The sequence below is a fragment of the Trichoderma reesei genome (genome assembly GCF_000167675.1).
Source record: "Trichoderma reesei QM6a unplaced genomic scaffold TRIREscaffold_4, whole genome shotgun sequence".
Lineage (NCBI taxonomy): Eukaryota > Fungi > Ascomycota > Sordariomycetes > Hypocreales > Hypocreaceae > Trichoderma > Trichoderma reesei.
In genome coordinates this window covers 12,857-37,089 of record NW_006711151.1, presented here as the reverse complement: position 1 = coordinate 37,089, position 24,233 = coordinate 12,857, and the positions used below count along the sequence as shown (strand labels likewise).

At 54.1% G+C, this 24,233-nt stretch overlaps 8 protein-coding genes across 8 annotated transcripts; 4 read left to right on the top strand and 4 right to left on the bottom strand.

Moving 5' to 3' along the window:
- Positions 1-158: 158 nt before the first annotated feature.
- TRIREDRAFT_75648 (uncharacterized protein) lies at positions 159-2,781 on the top strand (the record flags this gene model as incomplete). The annotated part of the gene is made up of 8 exons (XM_006963270.1): positions 159-493; positions 569-690; positions 768-1,881; positions 1,953-1,961; positions 2,022-2,167; positions 2,263-2,477; positions 2,539-2,651; positions 2,707-2,781. The coding sequence occupies exons 1-8, from the start codon at positions 215-217 to the stop codon at positions 2,779-2,781; spliced, it is 2,073 nt and encodes a 690-aa protein (XP_006963332.1). The 5' UTR covers positions 159-214.
- A 75-nt stretch (positions 2,782-2,856) lies between these two features.
- On the bottom strand, positions 2,857-4,745 carry TRIREDRAFT_75646 (RNA methylase; the record flags this gene model as incomplete). Its single annotated transcript, XM_006963070.1, has 3 exons — positions 4,025-4,745; positions 3,840-3,956; positions 2,857-3,743 (listed from the first exon to the last, which is right to left on the bottom strand). The coding sequence occupies exons 1-3, from the start codon at positions 4,674-4,676 to the stop codon at positions 2,857-2,859; spliced, it is 1,656 nt and encodes a 551-aa protein (XP_006963132.1). The 5' UTR covers positions 4,677-4,745.
- Positions 4,746-5,742: 997 nt separating this feature from the next.
- TRIREDRAFT_104639 (ER to Golgi protein transport) lies at positions 5,743-9,080 on the bottom strand (the record flags this gene model as incomplete). The annotated part of the gene is made up of 6 exons (XM_006963069.1): positions 5,743-5,859; positions 5,930-6,202; positions 6,254-6,394; positions 6,478-6,763; positions 6,829-8,030; positions 8,097-9,080. 6 exons carry the CDS (start codon positions 9,078-9,080, stop codon positions 5,743-5,745), a joined length of 3,003 nt encoding a protein of 1,000 aa, XP_006963131.1.
- Positions 9,081-9,886: 806 nt separating this feature from the next.
- Positions 9,887-10,365, top strand: TRIREDRAFT_57870 (uncharacterized protein; the record flags this gene model as incomplete). Its single annotated transcript, XM_006963269.1, has 2 exons — positions 9,887-10,060; positions 10,150-10,365. The coding sequence occupies 2 exons, from the start codon at positions 9,887-9,889 to the stop codon at positions 10,363-10,365; spliced, it is 390 nt and encodes a 129-aa protein (XP_006963331.1).
- Positions 10,366-10,655: 290 nt separating this feature from the next.
- On the bottom strand, positions 10,656-13,893 carry TRIREDRAFT_124317 (exoribonuclease; the record flags this gene model as incomplete). The annotated part of the gene is made up of 3 exons (XM_006963068.1): positions 10,656-11,232; positions 11,282-13,484; positions 13,584-13,893. The coding sequence occupies 3 exons, from the start codon at positions 13,891-13,893 to the stop codon at positions 10,656-10,658; spliced, it is 3,090 nt and encodes a 1,029-aa protein (XP_006963130.1).
- An 814-nt stretch (positions 13,894-14,707) lies between these two features.
- Positions 14,708-15,197, top strand: TRIREDRAFT_58036 (uncharacterized protein; the record flags this gene model as incomplete). The annotated part of the gene is made up of 3 exons (XM_006963268.1): positions 14,708-14,737; positions 14,795-14,961; positions 15,038-15,197. 3 exons carry the CDS (start codon positions 14,708-14,710, stop codon positions 15,195-15,197), a joined length of 357 nt encoding a protein of 118 aa, XP_006963330.1.
- A 998-nt stretch (positions 15,198-16,195) lies between these two features.
- TRIREDRAFT_120545 (uncharacterized protein) lies at positions 16,196-18,393 on the top strand (the record flags this gene model as incomplete). Its single annotated transcript, XM_006963267.1, has 6 exons — positions 16,196-16,431; positions 16,517-16,557; positions 16,634-16,731; positions 16,886-17,540; positions 17,669-18,255; positions 18,343-18,393. The coding sequence occupies exons 1-6, from the start codon at positions 16,388-16,390 to the stop codon at positions 18,391-18,393; spliced, it is 1,476 nt and encodes a 491-aa protein (XP_006963329.1). The 5' UTR covers positions 16,196-16,387.
- An 852-nt stretch (positions 18,394-19,245) lies between these two features.
- Positions 19,246-22,944, bottom strand: TRIREDRAFT_24889 (uncharacterized protein; the record flags this gene model as incomplete). The annotated part of the gene is made up of 3 exons (XM_006963020.1): positions 19,246-19,378; positions 19,547-22,604; positions 22,674-22,944. Coding segments are annotated over 3 exons (3,462 nt in total), but the record flags the coding sequence as incomplete, so codon positions are not given.
- Between the last annotated feature and the right edge of the window lie 1,289 nt (positions 22,945-24,233).

Genomic DNA, 24,233 nt, shown 5'->3' with positions numbered 1-24,233 from the left:
ATGCCGTCAGGGAGCCACTGAGACAAAGGCAGTCAATCCCCCCTTATATAAAGTAAAGCTGACTGACGGAGCTTCCCTTGAGCTTACAACCTTGGAAACACCAAAACCGTCATCATCACCGTATTTTACCAACGTCACCGCTGATTGACACAGAAGGACCCTCTACGAGAGACACTTCAGCTCCGATGCAAACGACGTCAAGGGGCCTCTGAGAATGACGCCCCCGTTGCCGCAAGGCCGCAGCTTCACCGTCCGCGGTGTCGCTGCCGGCCTGGCTGTTGGCACCGTGATATGCGCCGCCAACATGTATTTCGGCCTGCAGACCGGCTGGGTGTCCATCATGTCGATGCCCTCGAGCCTCATGGGATTCGCCGTCTTCAAGCTGCTGAAGCCGTACCTGCGCTTCCCCTTCAGCCCGGTCGAGAACGTGCTGGTGCAGAGCGTTGCTGGCGGCATGGCCATTATGCCTCTGGGCTGTGGCTTTGTCGGTGTTGTAGGCGTCCTCTCCCTTCTAGAGACTGTTGCTCTCCTGCAAATTCAGAGTTGCTCATTCTGATGAAATTTGTAGATTCCCGCGATGAACTATCTCCTGGGGGCTGACGAGCAAGGACCATTGTCGTTGAGTACATGGCAGCTCATCATATGGTCCCTGGGCCTCTGCTACTTTGGAGTTGTCTTTGCTGTGCCTTTGTAAGTGTGCTTTTTACGAACAGTTTCAGTGAGATTTGCCAGTTGACTGACACGGCTTTGTTCGTATGACCTCAAAGGCGCCATCAGGTCATCATCAGAGAACGGCTCAGGTTCCCCAGCGGCTTCAGCACTGCGGTGCTTATACGCGTTCTCCATAGCCAAGGACAAAGCTCATCCCCCAAGGAGCTCGATGCTGCTGCTAAAGGCGGATTCGCCAGTCTCGTGCCCAAAGACGATGGTCCTATGCTGGTGGATGAGAGCGATCCTGTGGTGGAGGAGGAAGAGCCACCAGCCCCCAAGGACCTGGACTGGGCCTACAACATGAGGCTTTTGCTTCTCAGCTTTCTCATCTCGGGCATCTTTACCATCAGCAACTATTTCCTGCCCATCCTGCGAGACCTCCCGGTATTCGGGACTGTCGCGGCATCTACCTGGCTCTGGACTCTGAATCCGAGTCTCGCATACGTCGGACAAGGCATCATCATGGGGACCGAGACGACGCTTCACATGACCCTCGGTGCAGTTGTCGGTTGGGGCATTCTCAGCCCCTTGGCCAAGATGAAGGGTTGGGCTCCTGGCCCCGTGGATGACTGGGAGAGTGGCAGCAAAGGCTGGATTGTCTGGGTGTCTCTGGCCATTATGCTCGTGGATGCTATTGTCAGTCTGGCCTACATTGCTTTCCGCCCCATCTTCGAAAGCCACGTCGTGAGATTTGCATCTGCATTGAAACGTCGGTTCCGGCATAGGAGGCTCGCGGCCCTATTTGGGTCCTCTCATCGGTATTCTCCAATTCCTGCCCAGGAAGAGAGAGACGAAGAGGAAGAAGAGAATCAGTCCTCGACACTGCGGGATGACCAGTCTTCCGCCATCGAAGAGGAGAGTGATGGATGGGACGATGCCCCAGTTGAACAACAGGTCAGCAGCCGTATTGTCTCTTGGGGCCTCCTTGCATCCGTTCTGGTCTGCGTGCTGGCTACCCGAGTTGTGTTTGGCGATCTTGTGCCGCTGTATGCTATTGTTATTGCCGTTCTCATGGCCCTGGTCCTGAGCATCATGGGCGTGAGAGCCCTTGGAGAGACTGACCTCAACCCCGTATCTGGCATAAGCAAGCTGGCGCAGCTGTTTTTTGCTCTAATTATCCCGCAGTCTCACAAGTCCAGTGTTCTCATTAACCTGGTTGCTGGTGCTATCGTATGTTTACTCCCCCCTTTTCATGTTTTTCGTCGACCGATTCAGTTTGGCTAACAATGGGGTTTATGTAGTCGGAAGCTGTAAGCTCAATACCGAAAGCACTTCATATATCGAAGCTCATTCTCTAATCTTGGTTATAGGGCGCGTTGCAGGCTGGAGACCTGATGCAAGATCTCAAGACCGGCCACCTCCTGGGCGCTGCTCCCAAAGCACAGTTCTGGGGACAAATCATAGGCGCTACTTTTGGCGCCGTGTTCAGTGCTTTTGCCTATCACATCTACACAGCGTGAGTTTGTCCACGTCAGTCAGTTGTTGGACTGGGCGGCCCTGTGTCCTATTGCTTCTGATGAGTTTTCTAATCGCATGCAATGCTGGCGGTAGGGTTTACGAGATTCCCGGCAAATTGTTCCAGGTTCCTACTGCATACGTCTGGATCTTTACGGCCAGGCTCGTCACAGGCCAGGGCTTGCCATACATGGCCAAGGAGTGGGCAATGGGAGCCGGCGCTCTCTTTGCCGTCACGACCCTGGCGCGGACTCTCTCGGTTGGGAGGCCGTGGCGGTCTTTGATCCCCGGCGGCATTGCCGTCGCAGTCGGTAAGCAAATCATCCAAGCCAGGCTTGTATCGAGGAACTCGGCTGATTCTGAGGAACCAAGGCATGTACAATGTGCCGTCGTTTACGCTCGCTCGAGCCATTGGAGGCATCATCAGCTGGTATTGGCTAAGTATACGAAAACAGTCCACCACGCCTCTCATCATTGTTGCATCGGTAAGATCTTTTTCTTTCGAATCGGAATAGCGCTCGCTGACATTGTACTCTGTAGGGCTTTATCCTGGGAGAAGGATTCCTTAGCATTGTGAATCTATGGCTACAGGCAGCAAAAGTGCCTCACTACTAGCAATATGTAGCATTCATTCCCCTTAATTTTTACGATTTTATTTTCCAAGTCTATTCCATGCTTCGAGGCAGCCCGCTAGTCCAATTTCCAGGACCATTTCTTCTCTTGGCTTGCGGTGGTAGACTGGCCTTCAAAGGAGCATGTGACATCGACTCTCAGCGCTCTCGCATTCTCCTCGAGGGCTGCAAACGTAACCTCGCCAGATATTCTTTCTGGCAGCTTGGAGGGAGCAGACCCCTGGGGCACCAAAAGCAGGCCTTGCTTCCAATGGGTGACTGTGCCGGACGGACCGGTCGTGAACGCGACGTTGCCCGGCTTCGCCTTTACGAAGTCCTCGGGGGTCGTGAAGGGCTCGGGCACGGGCTCGTCTCTGGACGTGGCGAAGAAGTTGTCGAACCAGATGAGGAAGCCGTCCAGGCCCTCTGACGGCCGCGACAGCCGTGACTCCCACTTGGCTGTGAAGGAAAGCTCCTCGGGCTTTACCGTGTGGAGGTCGAGGACCTTGAAGGGGTACGGCTCTCCGCTGAGGGCGCTCTGGGGCACCGCCTCGACCCTGACCTCGTCAAAGATGCCCTCTTGCATAGCCTTCATATCGAAGCCATAGACGTCTCGCCAATAAGAAATGTGTTCCATCATGTAGTCGGCGTCCTGGACGGGCGCCATCCACAGGGTGGCGGAGCTGGGGACCAGCAGGCCATCAGGCTTGAGATATCGATCCCTGGCGTAGAGAACGCTGGGCAGCATGGCCTCGTACAGCAGGCAGTAGCCCATCCACTCGCTGACGATGATGTCGACCTGGTCGACGGGCAGCTTGACGTCCTCGATGCCGCCCTTGACGCAGGTGATGATGTCGGAAAGGCCGTTGTTGAAGATGTTTTCCGTTGCCTTTTTGATAATGTCAGACTTGTCGACAGCAATGACGCGAGCTGCGCCGGCCTTTGCGCAGAACATGCTGAGAATGCCTAGAAAGAAGAGAAGGGTTAGTTCAGGGCTCAGGTGAAGTCTCAATTGAGGCAGTTCCCCCCCAATCTAAGCGATGCTGCTCATCTTCTTCTTACCTGTGCCGCAGCCGATATCGAGCACCACCTTGTCCTTGAAGATGTCCTTGTTGTTGTAGATGAAGTCACGGTAGGCCTCTGTCCTGACCGTGTCCTTGAGCATAGTCTCATGGATATCTATATCACAACTGATTAGTATTTTCCCACCAAACACCTAAAAACATGGTCTTGAAGCAAGTTCTTACCGTTGTAGGCATAAGACTCGAAATAGTAGTTTCCACGGTCCTCAGGCCCGGCCTTGCCCTTGGCCGCCGGGCTCTGCTCCTCATCGTCTCCCCAGCGGCGATCCAGCGTCTCCTGCACGGCCAGCCGGTAGTTTGAAAACTGCGTCCGGACGGCCTCGAGCTCGGCCTCGAGCGCCTGCTTCTGCGTCAACAGCTCCTCCACAGAGCCGTCCTCCCGCTGAGCCTCGCCCGCACCCGCGGCACCGTCCGCCGCCGCCTTGACGAGGTCACTGTCGAGAATCTCATCCAGCGACACGATGAGGGCGTCGTTGTCGAGCACGGGCTTGAAGTAGGCGTCGTCGTCAAAGTCGGCCGCCGTCAGGCTCTGCGGCACGGGCTGCTGGTCCCGGACGCGGCTGCGGATGAAGTTGACGAGCTTGACGGCGCCGTGGAAGTCGAGCTTGAGGTCCCTGATGGTGGCGATGAGGTCGAAGCCGTGGTCTCGCTTGCAGCTGTCGAGCATCTCCTGCCAGCTGGGGAATGTCTTTTGCGTGTCGAAGAGGGAGACGATGGGGATGGCTTCTTCCTCGTCGTTTTCAACGTCGAGCCATTCTGCTTCGTCTGAGACGTTGCTCGAGGCCGAGGAGGACTCGGATACTGATCTCGCACTCATTCTGATCGACCTTTTTGCCTTTTCTTATTTGGAGTCTTGTGAATCTCTTTTGGTTTTTCTCTTGTTTTTTAGATATAAAGAGAGATTTTCTGTGTATTTCACTGGGTCGCTGATCAGTTGTTTTGCTTCTGTTCTCATGAGTCTGAAAATTTACAATGTCTTTTTCTTGACTTTTTTTTTTAGTGTAACTGCTGCACATCAAGCTACCGACGAATTACAAGCCAGGTGTGAAAGTGACTTCAAATTCAGGAACAGTACTTCTTTGGTAGCCTAAATACGGCCTTCTTGTGTGTAGCTCGTGCTATGACAAAGTATATCTCAAGTCTCTTCAGTGAGCGTCAGGTATTTTTAAGCTGTGGTGCTCTTGGGCGGTTCGTCTTGGGAGGACGGCAAGGCCCCACTAAGCGGAATCCTCTCCGCCATGGACGCATGAGTGAAACAATTGCCAGTGCCTGTTGAGGCTGCGTATCAAAAGATGCAAGAGAGGGGATTGAGAACAAAGAGGCTTAGAAAACGAGGGTACAGTTTGAGGTCACTGTCACAGTCGATGAGAAATAGGTGTCTAGGTGCTGGAGCTGGAGATTGTAAAAAAAAAATTAAAAAAAAAATAGATGAACTGAGAAAAAATCCTCAAGTCGCGTTCGAACCTGGAAGCTCCAGATGAGGAAGTGCCAAAGATTGTTTGAATGGAGTCTGTTGGGCCAATCCCACGGTCACATCTGGTAAAAGGCAAGAGGTGAGTTCGATGGGAGGTCCCACTCCAATTTGTTTGCACTCTAAGCCTCTTTATATACTTTTACTCTGAGGCACAGTTTTAGTAAGAGGGCCAACGTCTCAACACAAGTACCATCGGCACCATCACCAAACATCAACTACCTAAGAACTGCATATGAATTAGCCTCATTGCGATGATCTATTTTTTCTTCTACTTCAATAACTCCCTCCTCAAATCTTTTATTCTTTTTTCTTCTCCTTACTGACCACGAGTGACTCGTTACATGGTTCTCAACTCTCTTGCAATGTATGCTGCACTGGCTCTGACAACAGCATTCCAAGTCCTTCTCGCTCAGTCAACAGCCTTCTCCTTCTCCTCATCTTCACTCTCTTCCTCTTCGTCACTACCATCGTCTCCGTCGTCGTCCTCGCCGTCGGATACGTCTTGCCCAAGTCCCCGCAAACGGGCCTGGTCATACTCTCCATTAGCACATGCCTCGCGCGCTGGTTTCAGTTGCATAAAGGATGAAATCGCCTACCTTGTACTTGCTGAGCTTCTCCTCCAAATCGCCAAACACCATGAGGAGATCGTCGAGTTCCGACTGCACCGAGTCCTTGGCCTTTTCAGCATCGGCCAAGGCTTGCTTTGACTGAGGTCGAGCGTCAGCAACGTCATGCTTGGCCAGCAAATTGCTCTTGTTTCTCACCTTTGCAGCTTCCTGCCGCAGCTTGTCAGCCTCGGCTTGTAACTTCTCAACGTCCTTTTGTCGCTTCTCGGCCTCTGTCCGACTCTCCTCCTCTTCCTCCCGCAGCTTCTCAGCTTCTTGTCGAAGTGTGTCGACCTCCTTTCTCAGCTTTTCAACCTCCTCCTTCAGAGCGGTAAGCTGCTTTTCGCGCTCTTCTGCCTTTTCGTTGGCCTTCTTCAACTGGGAGTCGCGCTCCGCTACCGCATCTGCATGCTCCTTGCGAAGAGCCTGCAGTTCAGAAGCCTTGCTCTTGTTGGCCTATAAAAGAGCGCTGGTTAGTTGACCTGAAAACAACATGGCAACCCCGGTGCTCCATAAGCCGCCCGGTCTATTTCACTCACCTTCATTACGTCGACCTCGAGCCTGCTGACGGTCGCCCGCAGGTCTGCAATTTCAGCTTCCGCTCTCTGCCTGGCACGCTCTGCTTCTACTTCGTGCGCCTTTTGAGCCTGGGTTAGCTGGGCTTTCAGGGCTTGATCCTTGCTGCTCAGCTGGGTTTGCAGATACTGGTCCTTGGCAGCAAGCTGGGTTTGAAGGTGCTGGTCTTTAGCATTGAGCTGCTGCTGCATCTGCGCAATCCTTTGCTCAAGCCCAGAGACTGTAGCAGCCTGCTCGCTTTGAAGTTTGCTACGTATATGTTTCAGCGGGCCGTTGCAATTGATTCGTGTTCATCGGAATAGCTTCCAACATACCGCATCTCTGCCGTCAATCTCGCGCCCGTGGCCTCGGCGTCTTCCTTTGCACGGCGGTGTGCCTCTTGCACCTCCTTAATGACCCCTTCCAGGGATCTGTTGGCGCTGTTGGCTTCTTCAATTGCGCGGTCTTTTTCCTCTATTTGCTGCCGTAAGGAGTCTACGAGCTGTCTGGAAATACCCTGCTCCGTTCCATTCGTAATGACCGAGACCTCAATATCGGGCGCCTTGTCAAGGGCGCGGATGGCACGGCTGAAGTTGTCCTTGAAGAAGTCGACAAAGACATCGTCGAAAAAGACGTTGACCTCCTCGCCTTCAGGGGTAGACATGAGTTTTTGCGGCGTGACCTCGAACTCTCGGAGCAAAGGATGGTTCCGGAGTTTGGTCAGTCGGTCCACGTACCCATCTCTGTCCAGCCGCGACTCCAAGATGGAATGCAGCGTTGCTCGTGGTATGGGCGAGTCCTTTGTAGAGAACTCATACACAACCCCCAGCAGCATGGCACATAACCCCTGGACAAGCTCTCCTGCCACGCGGACTGGCTGCGAGATGACTTGGATAAGGCCCTGGACGTTGCTCCCTTCGGAAAGGAAATCGTTGACAGCGTCGAGGTCCTCAAACAGCCAGCCGAGGAGTAGCATCAGGTAAGCCACCAATATCCGCGTATCGTCATCTCGGCGTATCCGCATGAGGAGATGGGCTGTGATGGTCTGGATACTGGTAACAACTTCCTCACCCTTGGAGGCATCCCCTTCGGTCAAACCCTTTGCCACTGCCTTGGCCGCGGGATTGTCATGGAGCAGATGGAACGCAATAACGGCGGCGAACCACACGCGATACGGGTCACTTAGAAATACGTCACCTGGTAGCCTCAGCAGAACGCTCAGGATGTTGGCAGATTCGTCCCGCCCCGACTGGTAGCCCTCTATGGCTCTTCCCAGGAAGTGAGACTTTACTTCGGCGTGGTTAGAGAAATAGGCCTTTAGGCATTGGCAAGCGGCGTATCGTAGATCAAACGCAGAGAGGTCGTGCACATTCAGTGTCAAGTCAAGCAGGCCGTCAATGATGTAAATCTTGGCCTGGCCATTGGCCGCACTTGGCATCTCGGCCGCGGATTCCAGCGGTGGAGGGACCATGAGCGAGGCAAATGCTTCCTGCACGAGCATGTTGTTACGGATCAAATCGCCACAAGCGAGCAAGGCCTATTCTCGAAAATGTTATCATTGTGGCCCAACAACGCAAGGAGCAGGGGCAGCAGGCATCCGCACCTCGGCCTTGATCTGGAACTGGACGTCGTGGTCGAACGCGAGTTGGAGAACGAGATAGCTGAGGCCATGTCTCCAGAACGTAGCTTGGTTCATGTGCGTCTCTGCGGAGCCTGGCGACAAGAACAGGCGGATGATGGACAGGAAGGCGTAGATGTTGCGGTTGTGTTGAATCTGTGCCCATTTGGCGAGGTTGTCTTCTTGCTTCTGCGCTTCGAGCAGGCCCTTGAGCATCTCCGTGAGCTTGCCTATGCAGCCCGACTCCCGGAAGAGAGACTGGTTGGCCAAGTTGCCCCTCAACAGGTTGGCGAGGAGGATCAAGCAGTCCTCCACCGTCCTGCCGCCTTCGGAGAGCGAGCCGTCGGCGGCAATGATGTCGAACAGCTTTTCAAAGGCATTCTGAAAGGCAACGAGCTTCTGTATCTCTAGCGAGCTGGACGTCAGCAGTATCAAGAGATTGACGCCTTCGTTGCGGATCGCCTCCCGCTGGTCGTCAAGCGCCGCGACGAGCCGGCTGATGCCCAGGGGCGCAGAGAGGACGCATTCTTCGGTCCGCTGGGTGCGTGCAGTGAGGATCGAGCTGAGCAGCTGCAGAGAGTATAGGCGCGAGTAGAAGTCGGGGGCGTCGAGGAAGTCGAGGACGAGGGTGATGTTCTCCTGGCGCTGCGTGAACTCGTCGGCCAGCCAGAGGGCGATTTCGTCTGATGCTTCGGGGCTCTCCTGGTTGGGGTTGAAGAGCATCAGCAGCGTTTCCAGCACGATCTTGATGGTGTCGACATCTTCGGCGTCCTTGGACAAGCTGCCAATCAGGCCCCTCAGGGCTCCCGATGCCACAGTCGCCGGGTAGTCCTTTGCGAAGCTTCGCAGGCCCAGCACAGCGGCGCGCCGGTCTTCGAGGAGGGTTGCGGAACCGAGGCGGCCGCTGAGGACGCTGATGGTGTCGCCAACGGATTGTTTGGCCGGCGTGCTGGAGATGGAGGAGAACATGTCGCCGCCTCACCCATGTCCCTGGCCCGGCAGTTTTTTTGGCGTCAGGAATGGGCTGCTGCTGCTGCACGAGTTGCTTTCGAGGAAGCGGGCAGTGATTGCAAGTGAGCTCGGCGGAGAGAGCTTCTAGAAACACGTTCCGATTGACAGGAAGCACTAATAGCGATTGGCGAATCAGGGGCATCACCCTGTATGTTAAGTATGTATCAATTTGGCCATTCTTATTGAATGGTAATGCTCACACTATCAAGATTGAGCTGGCACAGGACCCTTTCAGAGTCATAACATGAGAATTCTTTCCTTATGATAAGTTTGCGATTGAATCTCTGTTCATTGAAGCATTTCATTTTTTATTATCCGTGCCTTCAATTCTCAACACATCTCCTACCTAAGTAGGTATTCTCTCTGTGTTACTGTACTGTACCTTACTGTAGGTAGGCATGTCCAGACCCTGGAGAGCTGTTTCTAAAGATAGACCCCTACATGGATCATGCGCGTTATCTTATCGGCCGAGCTTGGCTTGTCACCGGGTTGACCAAGGAACGCGTCGTTTCTCCATAGCCAGAACAAAATAATAGTGCGACCAACCTCTCTTTGTTCCTCACCTCGATTGAGCCTCGATGTAGGCCACGAGCTGGCCATCGCGCATGGTTTCTACGTCTCTCCGCGCTTGACCTCACGACATTCGCTACTCTGCCCATAATGCCTCCTCGTCAGTCCACCTCGGGAACCTCGCAAAAAGTGCGCTCCAGACCGAGCTATGTACAGCGTGCGTTGTCAAAGACTAAAAGCCCAACACTCTCTCGATGCCCTCACCAACCCCAAATCGTCTTCTGCTAACCCCCAACTCTTCAGCGGGCGACCCACTGCCTACGAGACAACGACGACGATACCGCCCCGGCACTGTCGCATTGCGGGAAATCAGGCAATACCAGGCCAACACGAAGCTTTTGCTGCTGAAGCTGCCGTTTATGCGCCTCGTGAGTGCCGCGCTTGGAAACCCCCCCAACCCTTCTTTTCCCCCCTTCGGTCGACCTCCCACGGGACGTGTTTTTTTGATACTGGATAGGTTCGAGAAATTGGATTGAATTGTCGTCCGACGGGCAAAGAGTTTAGATGGCAGAGCCAGGCCATCCAGGCGCTGCAAGAAGCCGCAGAGGCCTTCATGGTACATTTGTTTGAGGACGCGCAGCTGTGCGCTGTACACGCCAAGAGGGTCACCCTGATGCAGAAAGACATACAGCTTGCAAGGAGAATCCGGGGCATCTGGGGCGGCCTTGGCTGACACGGATTTATGCACGAGCAAAGGAAAAAGATAAATGACATTGAAAACTGACATTATTAACTATTTACTCCTAATGTTTTACTTCGTCGTACTCATGGACAAACTACAAGCTCTGATGTTCGTGTGAGATGACTGGGTTACGCGGGACGGCTCTCTGACATGGACATGGTTTGCTGGGCAGTATATAGCAAGACGCTTTAGATATAATGCTCCTACGACGTGTATGTTTGGTTTGAGAATGGCAAGGCGATCTCGTTCTCACACACGCACTTGAGGGCAGATTATGTCAGTTACGCATGGTCACGTCCTTGCCAGTTGCCGCCGCGATAGGGAGGCCGAGGTCCGGAGTTATATCCGCCCCTCCCCCGACCGCGATACTCATTCCTACCGTCAGACCGGCCCTGTTGGTATCGCGCATTGGGGTATGACGGTGGGCCTCCTCTCCCATCAAACGCCGGCCCCGTTGACGGCTGCCACCCACCGTGCTGCGGTACGCCAAAAGGCGGTTGTTGCGGCATGCCAAAAGGCGGTTGTGGTGGCATGCCAAAAGGCGGTTGTGGCGGCATGCCAAAAGGCGGCTGTTGCGGCATGCCATATGGTTGATTGGGGGGGTATTGCTGGAAGCGCTGGTTGTCCCTGTCGCGCCCGTTGTAAGGCTCCCGGTTGTCTCTATAGCCGCCAGAATAACCACCGCGTTGTCGGCCATTGTTATTGCCGTACGGTCGTCCGTAGTTGCGACCTCCGCGATTGGCTTTGCCTCGGATCTCCTCAATGTCACTCCTGGTCAGGGCAGGAGGCGGCATTCGCACTCCGCGCAATAGCATTGACTTGTGGGTTTGCGATACCTGGGGCATGTCATAGTAAACGCTGTGCGCTTGGTTAGCCAAAGTGTCACAGAAAGTTGGGGTCAAAATACCTGATGGAATGGTCGTAATCGAGATCGGGCATAGATCTTCGCTCCAGCGGATAGCGCAAGGCTCCGTGAGGAACCGAGTCCTCCTGCTTTTCGATTTCTCCTGCCAAGCCATTGCTGTTTGCTGGGTTAATGGTGAGCCTTGAGCGGTCCTGCTTCTTGGAATAGAATGTGGTCAAGATGTCGTCGTAGAGGCCCTCGTGATTGTCGGACAGTATCAAGACATCCTTGCCAATCGTGTTTCGTGCAATGTCGTCTGGGCTTAGAAGCGGATACTTGCTTTGTACAGCCTTGAGGAGGCGCTTCATGTCGATGAATGGAAGCAAAGCCACACCCTGCCATGCCATCTTCTTTCCATTGAGGTCAATCTCAAATTCCTCAGGATAGAAGTCGATGATCTCGCTGTCTTTCTCTGTCATGAGTTCGTGGAATACCTCGGGGAGAGCGTGGCGAGAAGCCGCTGGCAGGACGCTCATCAGTTGTTCAAACGGCCTGGAAACTCGTCCCTTCTCGAAGCTGATTTCCATCTTTGCGAGATCTTTGAAGTCAGCGGCAAAGGGGGCATAGTGGTAAGGATAATACCACTCCCAGGATGGGCACCCTTGGAAGTAATACAACAACACCCACGCCAACCCTTCCACGTATGCGTGAGCTACTTTGTGGCGAAATTCAATGTCTTGCGGATCTTTGCCAAACTTCTGCTGGTAATAGCGATCTTCGTAGCCATCTTCCCAGAGACGAACATTGTCAACCGGCTCAGCCTCTTGTGGTGCCACGGGCTTGTTGCTCGATGATTCGGCCGAAGAAGAGTTGGCGACCTCATCGGAATCCGGGGCCTTTCTCTTTCCAAGAGACGAAGGGAGAGTCTGCTGAGCGCTATCTGCTGGGACGTCTGCTGGGGCGTCGACTGCAGCATCTGCTGGAGCATCTGCCACTGTGTCCGTTGAGGCGTCCGCTGGGGCGCTGGATGCGTCTTCGACTTTGGCCGTCCCGGCGCGAAGTCGATCTCGGATAACGCTGGCAGCCCCCCTATTGGCAAGCGTCGCATCTTGGACCGCGCCGCGGCTGACTACCATGTCGTGCGTGACGGTGAGATTGTTTGTCGAGTTCGCAGTCTGCGCTGCAATGGGGAAGAGATGCAGGCCCTTGGACGGGTCTGCATGTCCGTTGATCTTGGAGGACGCGCCATTTTGCCCGTTCCTCGAGTAGGCCTCGTTTTGAAGCTTCCTGCGCTTGAAAGAAGCTTCCCGGCGATCCTCCTGTTCTTTTCTTCGCTTGAAGATTGCACTCTCTTGGCTGGCAAGGCCGTCAAGTATGACTTGGGCTCTCTCCAAATCAATGTGACCATCTTTAGTGACATAGCCGCCCATGGACGGCAAGCTGTTTCTCCAAATCGTGGTCAAGGTGTCGATTCCGTGTTCGCGAATTTCCAAAGCTGGCAAGTGAGGCAAGAAATCATTACCGACGAAGCAGCACATGAAGATCCAATCGTCAATGGCCCGCTCCAGATCAAACCTGAAGGGAAGGTCGGGAACAGACAGCTCGATGGCGAGATACTCCCTCAAGACAGAGACGTGCAGCCAGATGAAGGGCTTCAGGGGGGCCTGCACGGCCTTGGCTTGCTCATCGCCCTCGGCCATATCGTTGGGCTTTGCGGTTCCACGACAGTTGTTTGCCTCGTGCCCTTTTTGGCCACAGAGCTTGCAAGCCCTGTTCTTGCCTTCGTTGAAGAAGACATCTTCGCGCAGAACTCGGAAGTGAGGTTCGTGCGTGGCGAGTCCCAGCATGATGAGATCGGCATCCAAGCCATAGATGACATGGCGGGTGTTGGGATCGTAGTTTGGGGAGGCGCGCTGGGATCGGATGAAGGACATGATTTTATGTTCACCTTCGCCCGGCACGGTAGCATCAGAGATGATGATCTTCAGCTTAGCCCAGGCGGGATCCGTGTTAAGCTTGTACTGGCACCAGTACCGCAAACTCACGGCGAGGATATCCATGAATGGCGTGCCCGGGGTGATGGAGTTGGAATCGAACGCCTTCTTGACAACGGCCTCGGAGTCTGCAGCTTCGAAGACGCCGCCATTCTGGCGCTTGAGCAACTCGATGAGCGCTTGCTTGTCCTCTTCCTTCTCCTTGGCTTCCCGAGCTGATCGAAATCGTCGCGACCGCTGCTGGTTCATCTTCGCTCTTGGCGCGACTCCGTCTATAATATTTATCATTAGTCAATACTGAGGATTGTCAAAGACAACGCGGACCCAGGGAAGGAGGATGAGTATAATGCTCATCGGACGCATTTGCTTACCAACGGCAATCATGAGGATCTTGCGCGGGCGCACCATGTTGACGACACGGTCGGTATATCGAAAGACCTCGAGCATCATCTCCTCCTCGTCGGCGGGCGCAGGCCTGTCCTCGGGATGCGAACATGGGTGGACAATGCCATTCATGTCCAGGTACAGGTTGTCGAGCTCCTCGCCATTGGGGTTGGGTCTGGTGGTGTCAACCGGGATGGTAACGCCATCGTCGGTGGTGATGGGCGTCTCCTCTATCACGGGGGAGATGATTTTGGGGTACTTGTTGGATAGCCATCGGAAGGCCGCGGGGATACCCATGTTGGGCTATGGCTGTTGTGATAGGAATACGACCGCTTTGGTGCCGCTGGGTGATTCTCGACGGGTTCAGTGGTGGAAGGATGGGAAACGCGGTTACGCGTGGGTCGAGACGGAAGTCGTCCGCGGATTCCCCTATCAATCAGGCAGCGAGTATCAAGAGTCTGCGCTCCTGACTGCGGTTTCTATGCAACTCTTGGCGTGTGCGAAGACTTCCAGAGCCTTCCCACGAGGAAAGTTGAAGTAATGGTGATGGGTTGAGGTTTGGTCTGTACAGGCGCTGCACGCAAGAAGATGTATGGACAGAAAAATCTCGAGCCAAACTCACAATGTGGAGAAGTCCCTTACTTTGACCTCGCCTCTGGGTCACATCGCACTCCTCAGCGGGTATCCGGTACAGGGAACTTCTGAAAGTGAACCTGCATACCTCTACCTTAGGTAGGTAGTATTCCTACCTACTGTGACATATTATCCTTAGCATTGTAATACCCAAATCAACTCTCATTGTTTCTAGTGAATTCACGTTGGCCTCCGGCAGCTGTTAATAGTTCAATGTGTGCTTCTACGACTCAACTTCAGCAGCAGCCTGAAGAGGTTCCAAGTAAGTACTGGGTACTTTGAGCGAAGTATGGAGTACACTCTCAGGAGACGCTATCTACTAGGTACTGCACTATCGATAAGCACTGCACTGAAGATAAGGTACCTAGGTACCCACTGGTAGGTCCCTTGCTCAATCGCCGTGATACTGGTCGTTTCACCCCGCGACGTTCATGGACTGGACCTTGAGCTGCCTCAAGGGGACAATCAGCTACTAGCCATGGCCATACCGAATGAGGCGCTGCAAAAGGTGAGTAGAGTGGCTCCCGTCTTCAGCTCTCACAGTTTGTACTGATGACGTGGTTAGCTGGCGCTTGAGATCGAGTCACAAGCTATCGCAGCGCAGCAGCAGATTGGCATCGTCCGAACCCAATTAGCAGCGAAACAGCGAGAACAGCGCCTGCTGCGGTTGACCATGAACGAGGTGCAGAGCTTTCCGAGCGACTCGGTCATGTATGAAGGCGTCGGGAAAATGTACGTTGAGATACCCAATTGCAAAGCACGGCAAATGCGCGATGGCGGGCTAATGTTGACACTCTCCAACCCCTAGGTTCGTTTCTCTTCCCCCCAGCACCCTGCAAGAGAAGCTGCAGCGCCAGATCCAGGACCTCGATGGGGAGGTTGACCGACTAAACCAACGACTGCTGTATCTGGAGACGACGCACAAGAATAGCCGGGAGCATATCGACCAGATACTACGGACGCGTTGAGACAGAGAGAGGAAGAGAGGAGATGGAGGGGCTGCTTCTGGGCGTTGCAAGATCCAACTACTACCTATCTACACTGCCTACCTCAGCGGAGGGCTTCTTCCTGCTCTCAACCCTTCGTCACTGAGGTCTACTTGATTCTGCTTTTTACCTACGCATGTACATAGATATCCGTGCTACCGAAGGACAACGTGGGCATGGCAGAGCTGGGTAGAGGGAGTGCTCAGTGCCAAAGCCTCTGATACGCCATCATGATGCACGGTCAAGCATCCGCGGGATTGCACGGCATTTGAAGTGCTCGAATTACATTTCCAGAGAGCTGTCTCATGGTCGTCGCAGGCAATCTGTAACCTGCTCTGCTGTTCCAAAAGGAGAAGAGAAGACAAAGGCCAATCAGCGATGCAATCACGTAGGCACCTCTTCATCATTAGCACCTTAGACAATTGCCCAGAAACAGCCCGCTTTTTTTCCTTTGCGCACATCAGGCAATGCAATAGTAGTAGCAAAGGTCTAGCTCATCATCAGGTACTAATACTCCAGACATAAAATAAGAATTCGATAATTGGGCTGCCACGCTCCTCTCTCTCTCCCTCTCTTTTTTCCTCTCCTTATTTCATCTACAACGTACTGTACCTTTTCTTCTTTTTTGACCCCCAGCTCTACCAAGGTCGGAATATACGAGCTCTTGTGGCTGCTGGCGTCAGCGTACCTAGGTACATCAGCATCATTAACGTGCATCATCATCATCATCACCAGCCTCTGCTGCGGCCCAACCCAGACCAACCCCTCTATCTGCTGCTCCTCCATCAAGACCGGGCTAGGCTCCTCCTTAGTGTATCTGGCTTCTTGCTTGCTCTCGTGCCCCACCACCCGGCTAGAGCTTGTGGCACCTCGTTAGTAACCTCGAGCTGTGCGGTCTCTCTTCAGCCCGCCAAAGTGCCACGGCAAACGACATCATCCGCCTCATCACGACTGATTTGCGCTTCCACCACCGCCCCGACCTTCTTCCCCCCCGCCCGAGCTCTGCCAGCCCCGAGTCCTCACCGAGCTGCAGCGACCTGCCCAGCGCCCCGAGCCAGCGCCCGCCATCGACCTCCTGTCCTGTTCCGCCCGCATCTCGTCACCCCCCCGGCAGCCTGTGCCACCTTTGATCTCTCTCTCACCTCTGATCCCTGCTATCGCTGCCAACCAAAATGGTCGACAGTGAAGCGAGCTCGCCGACCTGGAAGTTCACCCAGTACGTGCCCCCGTCTCTGAGCCCGCCGATGATGCCGATGATGATGGAATTGAATTGGGCGTGCCGCTGACTCGGATCGCTGCAGATGCTTCGGCGACAAGGGCGATGTCGAGGATATCACTGAAGGTTCGCCGCCAAACACAGAGCAGACCTCTCCCCCCTCTGACGTATGCCGTGAGAGATACTGACCGCGGAGGCGTAGCCGACATCATCTCAACGGTAGAGTTTGACCACACAGGCAACTATCTGGCCACCGGCGATAAGGGAGGACGAGTGGTTCTATTTGAGCGCAACGAGACGGTATACCTCGCCGCCCTTGACCCCCTTCTTGCCCCTATGCTTCCCCCCTCTTCCCTTCTTCCTTTCTTCCCCTCTTGACTGTCCTTCTCATCTACCCCTCTGCTCCACCTCTCCCCAGCTTTTGCAGCTCGTGTCTAATGGCATTCTTTTGCAGAAAAAATCATGTGAATACAAGTTTCACACCGAGTTTCAGTCCCACGAGCCTGAGTTTGACTACCTCAAATCGCTCGAAATCGAGGAGAAGATCAACAAGATCAAGTGGTGCCGTCGACAGAATGCCTCCCATTACCTCCTATCAACCAACGACAAGACGATCAAGCTGTGGAAGGTTTTCGAAAAGTCTCTTAAAGTGGTGGCCGAGAACAATCTTTCTCACGACGTAACGCCCGGCGGCCCGGTAGGCGGCGGCGGCGGCCTTCGAGCCCTGCCCACGACTCAGCACTTCAGGAACGCGGCCGATCTCAAGCTGCCTCGTCTCACACATCATGACACCGTCGTTGCCGCCGTCCCGCGACGGACCTACGCCAACGCCCACGCGTACCACATCAACAGCATATCCGTCAACAGTGATGGCGAAACGTTCATTAGCAGTGACGATTTGCGCATCAACCTGTGGAACCTCAACATCCAGGACCAGAGCTTCAACATCGTTGACATCAAACCCGCCAACATGGAGGAGCTGACCGAGGTCATCACCGCTGCCGAGTTCCACCCCATCAGCTGCAACTGGTTCATGTATGCCAGCTCCAAGGGCACCATCAAGCTCGCCGACATGCGAGAGAGCGCCTTGTGCGACCAGCACGCAAAATGTTTGTACCAAACCAAGCCACCCCCCATATCCTCCCGAGTCGCCTACGGGAAAGTCCAGAACAGGTCGAGAAGAAGAAGAAAGAAGAAGCTAATCAAAGGGGGGTCCGGCCGGATTCACTCATAATAGTATTCGAACAAGAAGAGGACCCGTCATCGAGGTCATTCTTCTCCGAAATCATCTCGTCAATATCAGATGTTCGATTCTCCTACGACGGAAGATATGTCTTGTCGCGAGATTACCTCACCGTCAAGATTTGGGACATCAACATGGAGCGACAACCGGTCAAGACGATACCCATCCACGAGCACCTGCGACCTCGATTATGCGACACGTACGAAAACGATAGTATCTTCGACAAGTTCGAGGTCGTCTTCTCTGGCGACGCCAAGAACGTCATGACCGGCAGCTACAACAACAACTTCATGATCTATCCTTCCGACCCGGACAAGGAGGTGGAAGTGGTCCTGCAGGCGGACAAGTCGGCTTTCAAGGCAAAGAAGGTGGGCGTCCCCACGCCCATCAACTCGTCTTCAAGTCCCGCTGCCAACGGTGGCAAGAAGGGCGGCTCAAGAGCGGGGAGCCCGGCTGGTGGTGCCCAGGGCCAGAGGATGCGGAAAGAGACGGACGCGGACCAGATTGACTTCAACAAGAAGATACTACACATGAGCTGGCACCCGTTTGAGGACAGTATTGCCATAGCCGCAACCAACAATGTGAGTTCTTGCCGCCCCCCCCCCCCCCCCCCCCCCCCTTTTCCCCCCCGACCTTGGAAAACAAGCCATCCGACCGAGTATTGGAAGCTAACCCAACCGTTCTCTTCGCGGCAGCTCTTTGTATTTTCAGCACTGTAGCCAACAGGTAGAAATCTTTTGGAACACTGGAGAGCGCCTAAACGCCGTCAACAGCTCAAGGGTTGCATATGGTAGTCTACACTAAGGAGTGAATGCAGGAGTGAAGCAACGTCCTAATCAAATTTAGGCAAAAGAAGAAAAAGACAAAGTATAAACGCGATAGTATAGCTTGAAATAAGACGTACTATTGATAATCTACCTAGGAACCATACCGTACCATACAGACCAAATGAGAGGTACAAGAAAGAACAAAGTATGGCCCTCCTCCCTCTCAAGTATAGGGACTCCCGCTCTGAGCATAAAGCCAGTCAGTTTCTTCTTCGAGGGCCAACCAAGGCGCAGCACAGAGCGACGAGAAGCACCAGTCGTGACGTAGGTTCATTATTTGTTACACTAATTATCCGTTCCAGTTTACATTCGTTTCATACAGTGCTCTTCCTGTATTGCCTCAATATAACATTCACTTGGCGCAGCTTGCAACCGCCTCAAACGCGTCTCCTCTTGCTCTTGTCAACCGGTCCTTCATCAACGCCTGGTGCTTCGGATATTGCGACCATTCGAAGGTATATCCTCGTCGTCTGTTGATTCCTTAGAGCTACTCGACAGGGAACGATTTGGCGTCTTGTTGCTGTTGTTCTCTGCGCTTCGGCCGGGCTTCTGCGATATTGAGTCCTTGTCGCCGTCTTCTCCTTCACCCTCATCCCCATCATCTTCAGAAGCCTTGTCTAGGCGAAAGCTTCTCTTGGACACTCCTTTCTCGGCGGAGTGCTCTTCACTTTGCTCCGTCTTGTCGTCATTCGTATCCTGCCCCGCTCGAGACACCTTCGACTGGCTCAATGATTTCCGTGTGCCGATTTTGAATGACCTCCCTTTAAGAGCCATCCGTTCAGCCATGGACATGAATCGAGAATGCACCGGTATGACCACATCAAGGGAGGATGCGCCCCGAGTCGATACGTCGGATTTCCGAGGTCGGCCTCTCTTCCTCTTTGGCGCTTGGTCTCCTGCTTCATCCTCGGGCGGCAATTCCGTGGAGGCATCGAGATCTTCATCATCTTGTGCACTGCTGGCGGCGATGGTGGTGATGCCTCGACGTCTGGCAGGCCAACGTCGGCTCCGAGAATTCCGAGCTGGGCTAAAGTCCGCATCATACGCATCATCCAACGTCTCCTTTGTGTCCGTGAATCCTGCATCACCATCGTCTTCTTCTTGACTGTCGTCTGACTCCTTGAAGGATGTGGACAATGCCTTTCTTGGGCGTCCCCTCCGTCGCTTGTTCTTTCCGTTGCCAGCTCGGGGTGCCGGCGAAATTCCCACCACAATCGATGATGAGGCCTTCTTAGACGGGTTTCTCGGGGGTCGGCCACGTCGCTTTGGCACCGCCTCCCCATTTGCGTCTTGGATTGATGTGTCAGGTCGTTGTCCCTCGGGCTTGCTCGTTTCCTGTCCATCGCCGTTTGCATGTACCGCTTGAGTAGTCTCACCGCCCGCTCCGTTCTGAGGCTTCGTTGAGCTCCCGTCCAGCGATGGGGAGGGCCAAGAGGGAACAGCGGTTTCCTCTATATCATCAAGATCTAGGTCGTCAACCTCCACGTAAGACGCCCGTGGTTTAGCATGCCGGAGAATTGGCTCATTTGCATCATACAGAGGCATAGTCATTCTAGGCGCTTTGGGCTCCGCGTCTCCTTCGGGTGCTGCAGGCGGAATCGCGGAAGCTTCACTATTCATGGGGGCCATAGGAGCCGCCGGAGCAGCCATTGCTGCCGAGCCTCCGTCGGCAAAAAGAGCCGGATCCATGTTGTCGAGAAAATCGGTTGACTCTGGTACAATCTTGGGTCTCTTGTGATGGCTCTTGCGAACCGTGAATTCGGGGTCCTCGTTCTCCCGTTTCGCTTTTCTCTTGGCTGCCCGGATGGATTTCTTTACAAACTCCGGAACTGTGGGTTCGTCAGCTTGCATCGACTCTGCGGAAGGCGCCTGGTATGGATCAAAGAGGATCTTGTCCGGAGTGTCATCCTGTTCGTAGTAACCCATTCCTATACGCTGGCGTGCGAACACCGATGGATCGGGATATTGAGATGAATCCGCCGTCACAACCTCTCCTTCGTTGGCCGCGATAGGCGCCGCAACTTCCTGTTGCGCCTTGTCAACGGCGCGAGGTTGGACATTAGGCGCGTCGAGAGGGAAGCCCGGATGGTGTCCTCCGTCCCGACCGAGCACATGGCTTTGGTCTCCATAACCATTGACTGCAGGAACCTCCTCCAGCTGCGTGGTGAAAACAGAGCTGGGGTGCATCCTGGACTCTGCGTGGTCCTGCGTGAGCACGTCTTGCGCTTTGGCATTATCCGCCTGCTCCCGTAGCAACTGCATTCTCTTGCTGTCCCTGCTACGGCTCTCCTCCCCTGCGGCCTTGAGCCAAGACAGGTTGTGGATTCGGAAGTCAACGAGTGCCTCCACACTGCGGTCGTCGGCTATCCGGCGAGTATCGTGCCCGAGAGATGTGTTCTTGGGCATGTATGGCTGCGTGATGCCTGCTCGGCGGCAGTGGCCACAGTTGCATATTCCGAGGCACTTGGGGCATTGCCAGTGCTCGTCTTCCAAGACAGTTTGCGGCATGAGATCGAATGCGCGATACAAGACGCCGTAGCAGTAGGCTTCAGAGCATCCAGGGTTGGTGCATGAATGTACTCGGTAGCTGTAGTCCGGGTGACAGCAGACGTGGCATCGTTGAAGTTCGCCCTTCTTCTTCCTCTTCTTCTTTGACTTTTTGGCTGGTTTGCCCTCCCCGTCGCCCGGCTCACTGTCACTGGGCGTACTTTCACGCTCTGGCTTCGTAATATCTTTCCATGGACGCCGCCGTAAAGCCTCTTGGCAGATCTGAGCGAGAGACTTCTTCCCTGTCCTTTGTCTGGCTACCTCGAGCGGGTGGGGAGAGCGTTCCAAATCCACATGGCCATCAATGGCGATTACAGTTGCTCTCCAGGATTCATAGTTGTCAGTCAGCTCTGACCAGGACCACTGCTCACACCACTGAAGACCAGAGAGGCAGGCGCATGATCGGCCCATTGCATAGCATTCCATGCAGACGTCGTATGCGTCTTCTTCCCCGTTGATTAGAGGTCTGATGCAGTGTTTGCATGTCAAGAATCGATTGAAGATATTGGACCTGCAGTAAGAGCACGTAACGCAAGAATCAAAAGGTAAAAACTCGACGTCCTTCTCCTTAAAGGCAAAAACTTCATCGACAAGGATCTCGGTAAACAGCTCGAACAGTTTCTTGAAGTCGGCTGCTAGCTGCTTGACACGCGGAGAGCTTCTGAAGACATCGCGCCCAAAGCCGGGGAAGCCAATCTGAACCATCTCCGCCTTCTTCTGGGCGCCTTGAAGCAGCCCGTGGTACTTCTGAAGAGTGTAGTAGATAATGGCTTTGTTCTTATACTGTTCGTCCCGGCACACCAGGCGAGCTTTTGGAAGCGCTTCGTGTAGGGCGAGGTCCAGCGTCTCAACTGTTGTACGGTTCCATGCGACCTTCATCGTCCTGGTCCCTCTGTTCCAGACTTGGTGCGCGGCGAGAGGCGGAATGAGGATGAAGTCGCCCGGACATTGCTCGACAATGTAGACATCGAACGGCGCCTTCTTCCAAGCGTTGACTTGGGCAAAGTGCTTCTCAATCTCAATATCATGGCCGAGCATCGACAGGAAGTATTCGCGAACAACCTCGCGGTCCTTGCTCTCAGTCATAAACCAGATCGAGCTGCCCCTTTTTTCTCCGTTCTCGTCTCGCGATGCCTCGACCATAATGTTCTGCCCCAGCGATGCGCACATCTCCCGATGAGCTGGCGTATAGGTCCCCTCGTGGCCAATGTAGCACATGAGGTTCTGGGCTCGCATTTCCTCTGGTAAGCTGGACATGAGATCTCCGGCCGGCGCAACAATCGTCTCGCTCTCGGAAACCTCCTCGTCGTGCATCCGTTTGCCTCCTTTACTCGTGACGTTTTCGTTGAGGTAGAAGAGGTTAGGGTGTATGACCTTTTGCAACGCCTCGCGCCATTCAACGGGACAGTCGATGTCCTTGAGGTAGAGTCGCTGGCGCCTCTCATCGCGGTAGGTACTCGGGGTCCACTGGTTGGTGAGCTGCCTCATAGACCGCAGATAATGCCCCGTGGTCATCGGAATATCAGTGCCGTTGGAAATGTCACGGACATTCTCCTCTGCAGTGCAAGCGGGTTAGTACTATCCTCTTCCTCTGGTCGCGACGGGTTTTGGGGCTGGTGACCAACGTTTCTTATCGTAAGAATGCTCAAGCCATCCCGCACTGAACAGCGATGAAGGCAGAACAGCATCCCAGCCTTCAATGACCAGGGGCTTGCCGCCTGCTATGACGTGGATCGCGACAAGCTTCTCAAAGTCCTGCTGGCTCAGGCTGCGGATCTGGGCTCGAGATACCCGCTGAGCCCATCGAAAGTTCGGCGTCCGATCCACCAGGGAGGGCAGATCAAGATCTGGGGGTATCGGATCGAACTTTGCCTGTGGGTGCTGTGCGCTAGGCATTCTGTTCTGCGTGGCGCCGTCCAGCAGGGTCGACCATGGGGAATGCGATGGATGGCGATCGGCTCGGCGCTTGTTTGGAGGAAAAGTGCAGTCTCTCGGTGCGCAGGATGGCCTTTTTGAGGCACGCGATGAGGCCCAGTAGGGGCCTATCAACTGAATCCCCAGGGTTTGATGAGGCACTGCGTTGACCGTGAATCAGTGCGGTCGCGTACAGCTTCACCTGTCACTTGAGGTGGAAGGTGTTGATAAGCGCGATGCGAGAATCAAGGATGGAAATAATTCCGGCCTAGTACGACGCATCCTCCAGTAGGCGTAATCAATCAAGGCTTAGCGCATTCAAGGGACCCAAGACGTTGGTACCTACTAGTAGCTCGAATAGCTTCGCACCGCCACGTCAGTCCAACCTGCTTGCTTCCAGACATTGAACAATACTACTAGCAAAATGGGTGCGGAAGACGATGTATACAAGGGCCTTGAGGTGTGGCATTGGGAGGCGGAGAGTTACAAATTTCAGTATTTATTACAAGAGGTGTTTGGATCAATTTCCCTTTATCCTTGGCTCGACGCTATCCTTGTACACAGATATCACCATGGCCTGCTATAACGTCATCAGCTTGAGGCCATCTTGGACTCCCCACGATTCTGATTCATATTAGATTTCATGTGAGATGATAAAGAATCTGCTTTAGCCGACTAAGGGCCCGATTCATCGTCGTTGGTTCGCTATTGCCGTGGTCTTGCTGGAGATCGCTTCCTGGCGACGTCGGATGCGCATTACCCCAGACCCGTGCATTGTACGTCGCAAACACTTCACTCCAGTACCCAAACCAAGTACGGCTCGTTTCCTGAATATCCCCCGTTCCTAGATAGAGTGCTGCTTGCTCGGACAGCTCGGGGCTGGTGAGAAAGTCGGGTGTGAAATCAAGCTGGTCTTCTGGACCATCGGCAGTCCCAATTGCAGCCTCCAACCATGGATCGTCGTCTTCCGACGCACGAAGACCATGCGCTTGGCCAAGCATTGCTGCAGGGGACTCGACTCCCGTCTGACAGAGCAGATCCACAACCGCCAGCCCATCAGAGGCCTCTTGATTCGCGAATGAGGATTCTGAAATGCCGTCGTAGTAGCCATCAACGGCTAACATATCCGTGTAGTTATCAGTGAAATTCTCGAATAAGCCATCGTGGCATTCATTTGCCGCCATGCGTCCCGGCTCAAACGGCGTCTGCTTATGTGACGTGAACGATGAGGGCTCGCCGGCAATACCAGATAGCGAAGTCAAACCCCCCGA